This window comes from Palaemon carinicauda, chromosome 30, assembly GCF_036898095.1.
Source record: "Palaemon carinicauda isolate YSFRI2023 chromosome 30, ASM3689809v2, whole genome shotgun sequence".
In the NCBI taxonomy this organism is placed as follows: domain Eukaryota; kingdom Metazoa; phylum Arthropoda; class Malacostraca; order Decapoda; family Palaemonidae; genus Palaemon; species Palaemon carinicauda.
In genome coordinates, this window is record NC_090754.1 from 49406280 (window position 1) to 49421420 (window position 15141).

General features: G+C 33.7%; 1 protein-coding gene across 1 annotated transcript; it reads right to left on the minus strand.

Annotated features, from left to right (window-relative positions):
* Positions 1-371: 371 nt before the first annotated feature.
* On the minus strand, positions 372-7728 carry LOC137623775 (5-hydroxytryptamine receptor-like). The gene is made up of 2 exons (XM_068354594.1): positions 7422-7728; positions 372-1564 (listed from the first exon to the last, which is right to left on the minus strand). The coding sequence occupies exons 1-2, from the start codon at positions 7710-7712 to the stop codon at positions 1091-1093; spliced, it is 765 nt and encodes a 254-aa protein (XP_068210695.1). The 5' UTR covers positions 7713-7728; the 3' UTR covers positions 372-1090.
* Between the last annotated feature and the right edge of the window lie 7413 nt (positions 7729-15141).

The following is a 15141-nucleotide window of genomic DNA, read 5'->3' on the forward strand; positions in this document are numbered from 1 at the left end:
TGAATGTGTTTATATTGTGTATGATTTTTTCCCCATAGTTTTTGGTGTGATCATTTTAAAAAGACCGAATGAATCTTAATATTGATATAATTAGTCGAAAATACGATAAGAACTTCCAATCTAATGACAAGTTTCTTCGTATTGTCAATTTACGTATGAATTAATTCATGTAGACATATACTAACCTTTGATAAAGCCATCGTATAATTAATGTAAAGACCGAAATGTACAAACATCTCCATGAAACAGGTTATCCATATTTACATACGTACACATTTTCACACCTATACTCTTCTTCTCGTAAATTTTATCTGAAACTAAAGCATTTTAGTGATTATAGTAAATTAAAATTAATCTCATGATATAAATAACTTTCACTTTAGATATATACTTATATTTTTTTTATTTTCCGATTTTATCAGAAATTTTTGTCGGTAGATTAGTTTCATTCCTGTTGTGATATTTTTTAAAAGCATCAATATTTAAGCAAGGGCTTAGGGCACTACACCTGTTGACTTATGATTCAAATACAAGTCTTTGAATTCCATTTTCTGTATTGATACCTGGATTTATTTTACTGTTTTTCCTTTACTCGTGAATAGCATTATCCAATATGCCTTCTACGCTTTCCTTTTCTTTACTCCTTTTCTTTACTCTTCCCCTTTCTCTCAATCCCCTTTTGATTGTTCTTTCCATCTGGTCGAAATCGAATAAAACCACATTTGATTGACGGTCATTGGTTCGAGTTTTCAAGGTCTCGCGTCTGGATTTGAAACGGGATAAAGGAAACACGGTGAGTTAACGGGGCATGTCACTCTGGCGTCGCGTTTATGGATAACAGTCCACTATTACGTATTAAGGTCTCTATCTATTAACACCCATAGGATTTCATCCATCTAGTCAAGCAGATGCACCATAAATTAAAATGTACATAGATACAACAATAAATAACTGCATTTGGTCCTTCTCAACCGGTTTTGTTGATTTATTATGCACCAAAGACTATATGAATATAGGTATTTCCAGTCTGTCCGTTTCCTACTATTGTCACTAGAGTACCCCAAGGTGGGCGTGTCCCCCCTCGGAGACTTCAATGCACTTTCCCTGGTCTATATCTTTGGTTCTTACGGCCGAAGAGAATCCTCTTGAACGCTTCGCGGAATTCGGGGCTGAAGATGGTGTAGATGATGGGGTTTAAGGTGGAGTTGAAATACCCTAGCCACAGGAAGATGGAGAACATGATGTCGGAGAAGTAACACCCGTGACAGATGGGCATGAGGAGGGCGGTGACGAAGAACGGCAGCCAACAGACCACGAAGGCGCCCGTGATGATAGCCAGGGTCTTGGCTGCCTTCTTCTCCCTCTTAGCTTCTAGGGTCTCCTTTTTGGTTTTCTTCGGCGGCTCCTTCGGAATGATCTCCATTCTGGAGACCTCGCTGACGTGGGACGAGACGGAGACGGCCCCGTTGTTGGAGGACTTGTCCGGTGACCCACTGTGGGTCGTCGTGAAGACTGTCGTCTGGTGTTCCGTGATGCCGTTGGGTTTGTCTCCGCTTCTGGGAGTCTGAGGAAGAAAAGAGGTTGGGTTTTAGTTATTTAATGAAGTTTGGTGAGTGAGCATCAAACGATTGCAGGTAATTTGAGATAAGTTAGAAGTAATGGTTCTTAATGAGAATAACAACAACAAATGCAGCCGTTTTTGGAGTTTGTTGAAGAGAAAAGGTTGGGTTCTAGTAATTTAATCAAGGTTTAGTGAACAACAAAGGATTGCAGGTAATTTGAGATAGGTTATTATTATTATTATTATTATTATTATTATTATTATTATTATTATTACTACTTGCTAAGATAAAACCCTAGTTGGAAAAGCAGGCTGCTACAAGCCCAAGGGCCCCAACAGGGAAAATAGCCTAATGAGGAAAGGGAACAGATGATAGATTGATGAAAGTAAATGAGAAGTGGTGATACGGAATGATGGCATGATGGAGGAAATATCTTCATGGAACACAGAAAGTTGAAGAGAGGGATTCGATAAATTTAACATCGAAGGAAAAATCGATCAGAATTGGAAATAATACTTGAAATGGTCAGTTGAAAAGTTTATGAAAATTGCGTTAATCTGTAAGTAAATAAAGTAAATCCCATTGAAATTCTGCAATGTTATGATTATTATTGATGCTGGGCCGGTGTCCTCTTGTGAGTTTTTTTCATTATCATTGCTGGAGATATTGAACGTTTTGTTTCTCTTGTTAATTAAACAAACGTTTCCTTCGCTTATTTCTAATCAGGAAGATGTGCAATGTACTGATATTGTAGGTTTGGTTTGGGTATGACTTGCTTGTGAAAAGGAACACGGAATCTAGTCACCTTAACTGACAAAGTTGCATGCAAAGGAAACTTTGTTGTAATGAAACGGATTACTGGTGCAGGGGTGGGGGTTGGGGTTGTTATTTGAATGTCAGTACCGTACATCAGGATTAGGTTCTGAAGGAGTAAAGTGTGGAAGAACAAATCCAAGTTTATACTGATTTGATTGAGGGTGACGACCTTGATCCAAGATTAAGATCTTCATTTATGGGAAATTCTTTCGTTGGAATTTGGGGGTCATAATCTCTTAGGTTAAGGTTGAGGCTAAGTTGCAGTTTTATGATCTTTAGTCGTGAATTTTAAAGCCACAGACAAATGCAATTATTACTGCTCATGAAGAGATTTTAGTGCAAAGCGGGGTCATAGTAAGATGATATGATTCGAATTCAGAACAGATGTATGACCTGATCTTTAAAAAATTGTGATGAATCTTGGCAGTCAAAACAAATGTTAGGAAATAGTTAATTGGGCTGATTCTAGATATTTATAGAGATTATAACAAATTTCTATTCTTTAGGCAGGGTCAGTTCACAATGATGGACCTTTTTTTTTTTTTTTTGTTTAAATCAGGTTACGAAGGGCGTCTCTAAGATGAGGGATGTGTTCTTCGATTATCTTGAAGTCATACGGTTAGTGGGAATATTTTATTATTACTGAGGATTTTTTTATATTTGTTTTTGTGATTTATGTAAGACTTTATCATGACCTACAGATATTGCGTCTATGGTTTCTAGATGGTTCTGATTAATGTAACCCGTAGACCTTTTTTTATATTTTCACTGTAAGCAAAGATTTTAAATAGCAAGTTATCATAGAGAAGGAGTGGTTTAGTTCTAATAAAATGTTCGTAATTGACAAATATATGTAAATATAAGAGGAAATAAATCATTTCCTTCCTCGTAGTACAAAAATATTTGTTTCGATCTTTCAATTCTGAAGTTATTGCTAGGTATTCAGCAGAAAAACATTCAAACATACAATAGCGGCAGGGGACCAAGAAGCTGAGAAATCCCTCTCTCCTCCCCGAAAAATAAATTACTCTACTTCCTATTTTTACCAAAATTTAATCAATTGATACCAGTTGTGAGATCCTGTCAACACACAAAGGCACAAACCCAGGTGTTAGAAATCCGGGAGGCTAACGTGTTAACAAATGTGAAATGTGTGTTAAAGCAACGAAAGAAAAAAATGAAAGACTTGATTGGAGATTGTACATAAATTTAGAAACATTTGACTCCCAATAATTGATGTTAATGGACAAAAGTATAAATTTTAACCAAGTCTTAGATTTAATACACACATTATATATATATATATATATATATATATATATATATAATATATATATATATATATATAGTATATTTATATATATATATATATATATATGTGCGTGTGTGTGTAGATATATATATATATATATATATATATATATATAGATATATATATATATATATGTGTGTGTGTGTGTGTATATATATATAATATATAGGCTATATATATATATATATATATATATATATATATATATATATATACACACATTATATATATATATATATATATATATATATATATATATATATATATATATATATATATATATATATATAAGAATGTGAATGCCTTTTGTTGACTTATTAAATTCTTAAAAGGATTGTATCCCTGGAATTACTCCCGAATCCCTCATACCTAGGATAATTCCACTGAATGCGGGAATGGCAGTAACAGCTGATAGATCAAACAGCGAGATTTTTGTGTACCCAACCCTTGTCTTTTTAATCCTTGTCGGTAGTATTTGCTTTAGAGGAAATAGGTTTCGCCCTTTTTTTTCCTCCACTGCTCGTCCCCTTTTTAATTTGATTTCTCTCTTCTATGAATGTTTGTTTTTAGGTGTAAAACATTTCCATTCCCTTGGCGTGAAACCTCGGGGCCGTCATTGTGTGCGTTTCTTAAAAATAGGAAATCACGTTTGGGACCCACCTCTATCTTCGTTTCTTTTCGAAGTATAATTTGTGGATGAAGTTTTTCCAAACCTTTTTTTCTGTAAAAAATACAACAAAAAGTAAAGGCGGACCATATGCGTGTACGAATTGATTGGATTGAATATAATTTTAGGCTTCAGTTATTTTGTTTGTCTTTCTGATTGGTGCCGTTATTGTTGATGTTTCTGTATTTTTATATTTTTGTTTTATTTTGACGGGCACCCTCATTGGAACTGCTAGTGGAGCATAGTTACTGTTGAATAGTAACATTAACAGTTCATATTTGTGTGTATTTTTGCTGGGTTTTACACATATAGTATATGTATATATCCTTTTTTTTTTTAGTTGGGATAGCTTTAACGTGGTGAAAAGGGGTGTTTATCGCTATGATTGATGTACTAATCTTTGTGTGTTTTTTGTTCGTTATACACACATACAGTGTATGTATATATCCATTTTGAAGTGGGATACTTTACCGCGATGAAAGGGGGGTGTTTATCGCTATGATCACCAAAGTTGTACTAGTCAAGAACACCCATATTAGATTGCTTTCTGTATGCGATCAGATCAAAGTCTCCCACCAGTACCAATCCGCAGTGGCCATCATGGCGTTGAAAATGGCTAAACCCCAGACATGAATGTATACATGCCGGAAACCTTGTATTTATATATATATATATAATATATAATATATATATATATATATATATATATATTATATATATATATATATATATATATATATATATCAGTTTAATGAACTAACTTTTTCCCTTCTCATTAAGATGGTGAATGCCTTTTGTTGACTTATTAAATTCTTAAAAGGATAATTTTCCTGGAATTACTCCCGAATCCCTCATACATAGGAATAATAACATTGAATGCGGGAATGGCAGTAACAGCTGATAGATCAAACAGCGAGATTTTTGTGTACCCAACCCTTGTCTTTTTAATCCTTGTCGGTAGTATTTGCTTTAGAGGGAAATAGGTTTCGCCGTTTTTTTTTTTTCCACTGCTCGTCCCCTTTTTAATTTGATTTCTCTCTTCTGTGAATGTTTGTTTTTAGGTGTAAAACATTTCAATTCCCTTGGCGTGAAACCTCGGGGCCGTCATTGTGTGCGTTTCTTAAAAATTAGGAAATCGCGTTTGGGGACCCACCTCTATCTTCGTTTCTTTTCGAGGTATAATTGTGGATGAAGTTTTTGTAAGTTTTTCCAAACCTTTTTCTCTGTAAAAAATACAACAAAAAGTAAAGTCGGACCATATGCGTGTACGAATTTATTGGATTGAATATAATTTTAGGCTTCAGTTATTTTGTTTGTCTTTCTGATTGGTGCCGTTATTGTTGATGTTTCTGTATTTTTATATTTTTGTTTTATTTTGACGGCACGCTCATTGAAATTGCTAGTGTTCATAGTTAATGTTGAAAAGTAACATTGACATTTCATATTTATGTGTATTTTTGATCGCTATACACACATAGATTGCATGTACAATATCCCTTTTTGAGTGGGGATACCTCAACGTGGTGTAAGGGGGTGTTTTATCGCTATGATCAATGTACTAGTCAGGATCAGCAAAGTTGTACTAGTCAAGAACACCCATATTAATTTTTTTTTTTTTTGTATGCGATAAGATAAAAGTGTCCCACCATCACCAATCCGCAGTGGCCATCATGGCGTTGAAAATGGCTAAACAGCAGACATGAATGTAGACAAGCCGGAAACCTTATATATATATATATATATATATATATATATATATATATATATATATATTATATATATTATCCACAGTCATTCAAAAAATTATTTAAAATAATACTCTTGACGTCATAAGGATAAATATTTGCACTTATGGGTTGCACCCATGAGGGGCACTCAGTAGAGCGCAGACCTCTGCCGCGGCAGCTAATTCGCGACCCTTTGCTCAATCTTGACCTTGACCTTTGACGTTAACGTGTATTAATTGGCGTGGATTTTCACACACTCAAATATGAACCAGGTTTGAAGTATCTGGTACAACGATGTCCAAACTTATGGCTGATTACGTGAATTGGACATTTTGCTTGATTGTGACCTTGACCTTCAAAAATTTAATTATTTCCAGTATTTTACATAACAGTTAATATCTGCAAGTTTCATTACTCTACAATTAAAATTGTGGCCAGGAAGCTGTTCACTAAACACACACACACATAAACAGGGGCGAAAACATAACCTCTTTCCAACTTCGTTGGCGGAAGTAGTTAGTTTACACATGTATTTAAATAACGTGCTTTGAAAGTTGTGTATTATGAGCAGTTTTTAGATAAAACCAAATTACCGGGTTGTTGCAGGTTTGTGTCATTCGCAAACCAGATATATGTCACCGTGAGTAATGTACATTGCGGTTATTAAATATACCCCCTGTCTATTGTCATTTTTTGTTTTTTTATTTTATTTTGAGGTGACATATTTTCATTTTCATTAAATCTGTTGTCCAAGTCTCATATATGCTTTTATGGATCGACTAGTGCTGTTTTAATATATATATATATATATATATATATATATATATATATATATATATATGTGTATATTTATATACATACATATATATACATATATATGTATGTATATGTATATTATATATAATATATATATAATTATATATATATATATATATATATATATATGTGTGTGTGTGTGTATATATAGATATACTGTATATGTATATATAAATATATATATATATATATATATATATATATATATATATATATATATATATATATATATATATATCTATATCTATATATATATATATATATATATATATATATATATATATATATATATAATTAATTGCTTTCTAATTACATAAGAGGCTTTTCAGAAAGTGCCAATGGTTTTGGGTGTTAATATCAAGTATTCCAGGGTATGGGAGATGGGAGTTGGCCAATGAAAGGTTGTGGACTCCATGGTAGAAGGACATGCCTCATGGTACTCCTAAGATCAATGGATGACACTCTTATGTACTAATATGCTATAAAAATCACTTAATTTCTGGTGACCTAGTGTGTCTTACCTTAGACTTATTATTATTAGCTTTCTTCTTCTTCTTGGATTCCTTCTTCTTGTCACCTGGTCTGTGGTGGATCCTCTTGCGGGCGGCCTGGAAGATCTTCCAGTAGAGGATAAGGATAGCTGTTAGCGGGACGTAGAAGGTGGCCATGGTGGCGAAGACCTGGTACGCCAAGTCCTGCGACACCAGGCACTTCTTGTGTTCGTTGACCCGGATCAGAAAGTCTGGGTCCTTCCAACCGAAGAGGGGCGCTATGGATACGACCACCGCCGTCAGCCACACCATCAGGATCATCGTTCCTATTCGGGTGCCGTTTTCGGGAGTGGATGTAGTCTACTTGAGTCACCGCCCAGTATCTGTGTAGAGGAAGAAATGAGGGGAGATATGAATGATACATTTGAAGTAATTAAAAGATATGAATTCAGCACAAGATAGGGGTAAGCAAGTATTATGGCATTGCAGAGTAAGGAAGAGTATTATGATTAATACTTACATGTGAGAAAAGTAACTTTCTTTTAAACCAAAGTTCTGGAGGAGACGTGAGAAAAATAGTAAGAAATGAGATTTGATTATTTTAACAGTTATATAGGTCTGGCAAGAACCTTTACAATTGTGAAACAAAATATTTTATTAAAATCAAAGAAAAATACAGGAAAAGATCGAAGGTAAATTAGGATTCCAACCTCATTGAGGAAAAGATGAAGAATAACTGACGTTATTCTAATTCGATTACTACAAATGATGAAAAAGTAAAGAATAAAAATATTGAAATGAAGAAGAATCGCCAGAGAATGCCTCTCCAAATAAAACATGGTGCAAAAATTGAGTTCCAACAAACAATTTACAAATTCCCACGGGTTCTATAAATAAAAACTTACTTAGAAAAAAAAAATCCTAGTTATGAGGAGAAATAGGTTTAGGTTTTTGTTTGTTTGAACCCAGAGAGACTGATCAATACTCTGAAACAAAGCTTTGACAGAAATGAGAAATGACCTCTCTCTCTCTCTCTCTCTCTCTCTCTCTCTCTCTCTCTCTCTCTCTCTCCAATGTGCATATATGTAAGCAATTACAGTACAGTATGAGGTAACATTGCACAACCTGAATGAGGTGACCCAGAAGAAAAATTATTCGGATTTGAGTCCGTTTGGTCACTGCATCCCTTGAGGGCCAAAGGTTAACCGTGTAATTGAATTGTTAATGATTGAATGCATAAATGTTCTGTTTATGGTTATGCATAATTCTTATTAAAGTATTTTTTTTTTTTCGTATGCGTGAATGAGGCATTGTGAAGTATCTTGAGAATGATGGTATTAGAGGTTTCAATGGTGTGGACATGGTTGTCACCAAGGTCTGTATATATAGACCGTGGTTGGCACGTACTGGTGATGTTGTGCTGAAAGGAGATAGTGAAGAGAAACCACAGAACATTGTGAAAAAAATATTCTAAAGATTTTCTTATCACTTGATTCCTTTTTGAGTGTTATTCTTCTGGTGAATCGTACTTGGTACGTCATCCGTATGTAGCTATATAGGAATTTTATTCAGTTTTCTAATACAATTTTTAATTTCTATTTACATTTATCCCTTTGATAGTTATGATACGAAACGTCAATATAGGTATTTTGACATATGACGTCATTGCTCGCCATAAACAAAGTTTGCAAATCATGAGCTTGACAGCAATTTGGTAGAGTCGGAATCACCTCCAAGAAGTAATTGTGTTCTGAGAACTGTAACTATAAAGGTCACGTGTTTTGTGAGAAAAAACTTTTATAAATTACCTCATGTTTTAACGTGGTGAAAGAGTTTGTGTAATACGATGATCAGCAAAGCTAGGTCATTTATACTAGGTTGGTTTGCGATGAACGATCAGACTAAGTCTCACACCATCACCAATCCGCCGTGGCAAGCGTGATAAAAAATGTCCAAACCCCAGACATGAATTGAAGGCCCTTGTCCTGCACTGGACCAGAAACCGCTGTATTTGTTGTTGTTGTTGTTCATGTTTTACAAAATTTAATAACATCATGTCTTGCGTAGGTAGTAATCGGGTACCACGATGAAGACGATTTGATTTCAATTAATTCAATTCATATTGCAATTTTCTGTGTTGGTTAGGAATATATGAAGCAGTGTGTTATGATCTTAAAATCGGTACAGGTTCTTTTAGTAATTAAAATAAATGTTTCCAACAACAATTCTGTGTCTCTTTTGGCTTCCTCAAAAACGCCCACTTCGATCCCGCTCTGGAAGCTTCTAGAAGAAATTTCTGATGCAATCTGGACCACGTGTGAAGTCGTAACAAAAGGGCAGCTCTTGTCCTTCCATGATGACATATTCCATAAACAAGGATTTCCCTCAGGCTCGGTTTCTCAAAATATGCTGACTCCACTAATTAAGACGATGACATCTTGGTCAAAACAGGACAGTCCCCTTATCGCGGCAGGTGCTCTCGTCGAGGCTCGGTTTACTTTCAAAATGCTGACGACAGTGAAGTGATTTGACCAAACAATGCGGTAGTCGGATCTCGCCTCGTTGCTCACTCTTTGGGAATAGATATTTTTGTTTCTTATAACAAATCTTTTTAAAAGTATTGTATCTACCTATGACACAGAGTATGAACCAACTTATATTTCGATTGATAACTGAAGGAATTGTTTACTCTATATCTAGATCGACTTGGAGGCATAGGCTCAAATCCTGGCCCAGGTAGATGCGTTTATTATATATACTGTAATTCCCGTTTGTTCATGTTATTCCTAAGGTAGACTTCAGTGTTAAGAAGTATTTGATTTGGCATTTACATATCTATCTTTCAATCTAGCTATCTATGTAAGTATATATAAAAAAGCACACATAAAATATATATACACAGCTATCTCTCTCTCTCTCTCTCTCTCTCTTTATATATATATATGTATATATATATATATATATATATATATATATATATATATATATACACACACACACACACACACACACACACACACACACACACACACACACCAACTGAAGTCTGGACAGTGATGTCATTAGAGCATGTCACGTTCGAACCAACGCTGTCGACAAAGATTCGTTGAAAAACACAACGTGTTGCATTCAGTGGTTTCCTGTGTAATTGAATTACTGGATGTTCTCTATTAATTTTATTTGTATAAATCGTGTATAACTGGAGATTTGTTTTACCTTCTATTTCCGTCGATCTTTCTTTTAATCTTAAAACTATTTGAATATGAAAAATATGAAATATTTTTGCAATGGAGGCAGCAGAGATATTGTTTGTGTGATATAAATTCCCCTATTTGTGTAACAAATTTTCTGCAGCTTTTAGGAAGGACAGCGTTAGGTTTTAGGAAAGGAAATGTTTTTACTATAAGGTATCATTGCTTGTCTAAGTATAATGGTGCTTATACATTAGAGAGAGGAGAGAGAGAGAGAGAGAGAGAGAGAGAGAGAGAGGAGAGAGAGAGAGAAGAGAGAGAGAGGAGAGAGAGAGAGAGAGATATTTTCTGTGTGCACATATATATATATATATATATATATATATATTATATATATATATATATATATATATATATTATATATATATATATACATATACATATACACACATATATATATATATATATATAATATATATATATATATATATAATACATACATACATACTATACATATTTACACACACACGTGGGCAGGACATATGATAAGAATGGCAGATGATAGATGGACAAAAAGAATAACAGAATGAGTCCCCAGAGATTGCAAACGAAGTAGGGGAAGGAAGAGAAGACGATGGATTGACGAGCTAAGAAAATTTGATGGTATAAACTGGTATAGAAATACCATAGACAAACGAGCTTGGAAGGACATGTCTGAGGCCTTTGTCCTACAGTGGATTAGCAATGGCTGATAGTGATGATATTTATTTATCTATTACATATATATATATATATATATATAATATATATTATATATATATATTATATATAGATATATATTTATATCTATCTATCTATCTATTTATATATATATATATATATATATATATATATATTAATATATATATATATAGATATATAGGAGAGTACATATAAAAATGTCTGTTAATGACGTTGGTGAGGCTCTATATAACATGATTTGGATTAGGAGATATGTACAGTATATTATGGTAATTCCAATTACGTTAATATTTAAGAAAGTTGGTAAAAGATTATGATTGAATTATTATAAGTGTTGTTGGTGTTTGTAGTAAATAATGCAATAGCAGTATTATTAATAAATGAAGTTTTTAGTGTTATTATTGAAAATGTTAGCTAGAATACAATGTTTGTCATTGTTAATAGATGAAATGAATATGCTGGAGGTGTTAATACACTCAATAGAAAAATTATGAAAATATTCAATATCCTTTTGGTGAGAAAAAGCATAATAGAAATATCAGTATTGCAACTATTTTCATATTGTACTAGTTATTACTTAGATTTTAGCACACCTTATGATATTAAATACAAAATGTTAACTATTTTTCCTCCTAATCTAACAAGGTAAGAAATAGATAGAAGTAAGTCGTAATTTCATGTTACTTGACGAGGGTGACAGTTTCTAAATAGGTAATTCTTGGTTCATTGTTTTTGCAAAAGTTTATAATTACCTATTAGTACGACCAGAGTTTACTTATTAAGAAAAGGTGGTTACGATCATTTTCCACTCATTAATTTACTATAATGAACGAGAGGCGATTCTATTTAACCTATGGAAATACGCTTCGATAATTCCCTTGATGTGATTTTTCTCTTTAGTTTATTTTTACTGCACTGTTATTTTTATTAATATATATTGCTGCTTGAAGAATCCCTTATATGATAAAGAGCAAGTCTCTCTCTCTCTCTCTCTCTCTCTCTCTCTCTCTCTCTCTCTCTCTCTCTCTCTCTCTCTCTCTGTATATATATACTGTATATATGTATATATATATATATATATATATATATATATATATATATATATATATATATATATAAATAGATTTATATGTGTATATATATAGATAGATAGATATAGATATGGATATATATAATTTCTTTCAGGTCACGCTCAGCTCTCCCAGTCCCTTGGGTATGGGGAGAAAGAGACTAGTCATACCCTGTAGAGAGGGGTTGCGTGCGTGTATATCTCTAAATATTTAGTCGTCATTTTTGGCTGGTCGCGTACGCTAGTTTATTCAAAATGATAATTTACCTGTTATCTATAGTATTAATGGAATACCACTTTTACTAATTATTGACAAGCATCAGTTTTTAGTTACTACATTGAAATAACACGTGGCATCATTACTTGTTTTTCGTCTTCCGTACAATAATGCTGCGTTGGAAATTTACTTTTACTTTTACTTTACTTTAAGGGCTCCTTATCTTGTCCTGTACATCAGAGGAACCTTACTCTCTAGAGGACCTCCACGGTCGTTTTATGATATTCATTCTGGAGCATTTAACATTTCACCCATTGATAGGATTCCAATAACTCACTAAATGCCAAGACATCAAGATTTGATGTGTCATCCATCAAAGGTTGAAGTCTCCAATCTTTCAAAAACATTCTTATGTCACCTAACAATCAATTTGAAGCATTTATTTATTCCGCTCTTCAACATTTCAGAATTTTGATTCTGATAATAACCCAGACATATAAATTCGGACTTGATGTGTCCTATATCAGTTAGTAGCGTCCGTTCACCTCAACCGGTGCACTGTAGGCATTAATCTTTTCACCAGAGTCCTTTCGGCCCTTAGCTTCACTTGCTCTTATATCTTTCTATTTTACTTCCATTGCCTCTTCCTTTCTTCCATTTTGGTGTCCTACCTCTTAACGTTTACTTCAGTTCAACTGCAGTTCAACGTGGGAGGTGAATGGACTAAGAAGCCCTACCACCTGGGCTAAGCTCAAATTCGTATATTCAAATTCGGAATTGGTATGAATAATATATGTCATTGCAGACAAGTTTAACCTTAGATTTTCCAATTATTGTTATTTATTTTGACGAATTTGAATAATTGATGTTTTCTCTACGGGATATTCAATTCATCTGAAAGTTTGCCTAACGAGATTTTCGAAACTTGTTAGAAAGTTACTTAGGGGCCGCGAGCCTCGCTGCATCACTTTACTAAGAAGTCTAGCAAGAAAGCAAGCAATTGCAAGCAGCTGCATCTGGCTGGACAAACAAACCCCTCAATTGCCGTCCTCAGAAGCCAAGTAAGAGAACAAACAACGCCCCCTTAATTACCTTTAGCGTTTAGCTGACAAAGGGGAAAATGAAATGAATAATGCATCCTTGGTTTTACGCGCGCGAATTTGGGCGGGGGATTTTGAAAAGAAAAAAAAAAAAGGCTGATTCATGGGAGATTAGCAAAAGCCAGCCGTCAAGGCGCCCTGTCTTATAAACGTCATCTCCTTTTTTTCTTGGAAGTGGAAGGAAATGGGAAGATTAATTGTGGGTTATTTTTTTTTATTAATATTTAATTATCGTGTTGTTGCATTTTGTGGTGATTTAACTTGATTGTTTTTAGTTTCATCAGGGTTTTGGCCTTTAAACTCTCTCTCTCTCTCTCTCCTCTCTCCTCTCCTCTTCTCTCTCTCTCTCTCTCTCTCTCTCTCTCTCTCTCTCTCTCTCTCTCTCTCTCTCTCTCTCTCTCTCTCTCTCTCTCTCAATACAGTATATATATATATATATATATATATATATATATATATTATTATATATATATATATATATATAAATATGTATATATTATATATATATATATATATATATATATATATATATTGTGAGAGACAAAACTATAGACTGTTACGCCATAACAGTTGTTTCCTCATTGAAAAAAAGATATATTGACCACTTTCTGTATTAAATCTTCAACTACTAAATATTGGATGAAACCCTGTTCCGTTAAGCTTCCAAGGCAGCTGCGAATTTCCATATTCGATTTTTTTTAATCGTCTTTGAACCTCCAGCAGCTTAATATACCAGCTCAGAGGCTTGATTTAGCAGCAAGTCTGAGCCCCCGAACGTACCTCCCTTTTGATGATTGTCAAATATTTATAAACCCATTTCACTCACCTGAGTTTTCTATTCTCTTCTCTCCAATATTCTGGTATACGTTCGTTTATGCTAAATGTTTTGCTACATATATACTACATAGTGTATGTAGGGCCGAAAATGATCAAAACTACCTTAACTGTATGAAATCTAGATAATATATTTAGGGACGAAAATTTATCAAAACTGACATGACTATGAAATCAGGTTTGGTTACTGTGTTGTGTATTGTCTTCTCTTAGAAAATAAGACTGCCTGTTTTTCATAATTAAAGATAATGATGATACATTCGGCACTTTTGGGATATAGAAACGTGAAGAGTACCTCACACTCACAAGTTTTCGAGGACAATGTCTTTACATACAAAGAACATATTCCTCCACTCTGGATCCAATTGGAAAAAAAGTAATTTAACTGTTTATTACATATTTGTGGATGTATATATAGGGTTACTGCATATCCTTTTCATTGTATATCATATCATGCAGTTTGATGATGCAGTTAGGAACTGTGATTATAATAAACAAGGCAAGTAAAAAGATTTTATTGAAATTTCGTATCTAATACAACTGCACGTATCTAAATCGGTATGAGTATGAAAGGCCCAATTATATTCGCTTGCTAGGA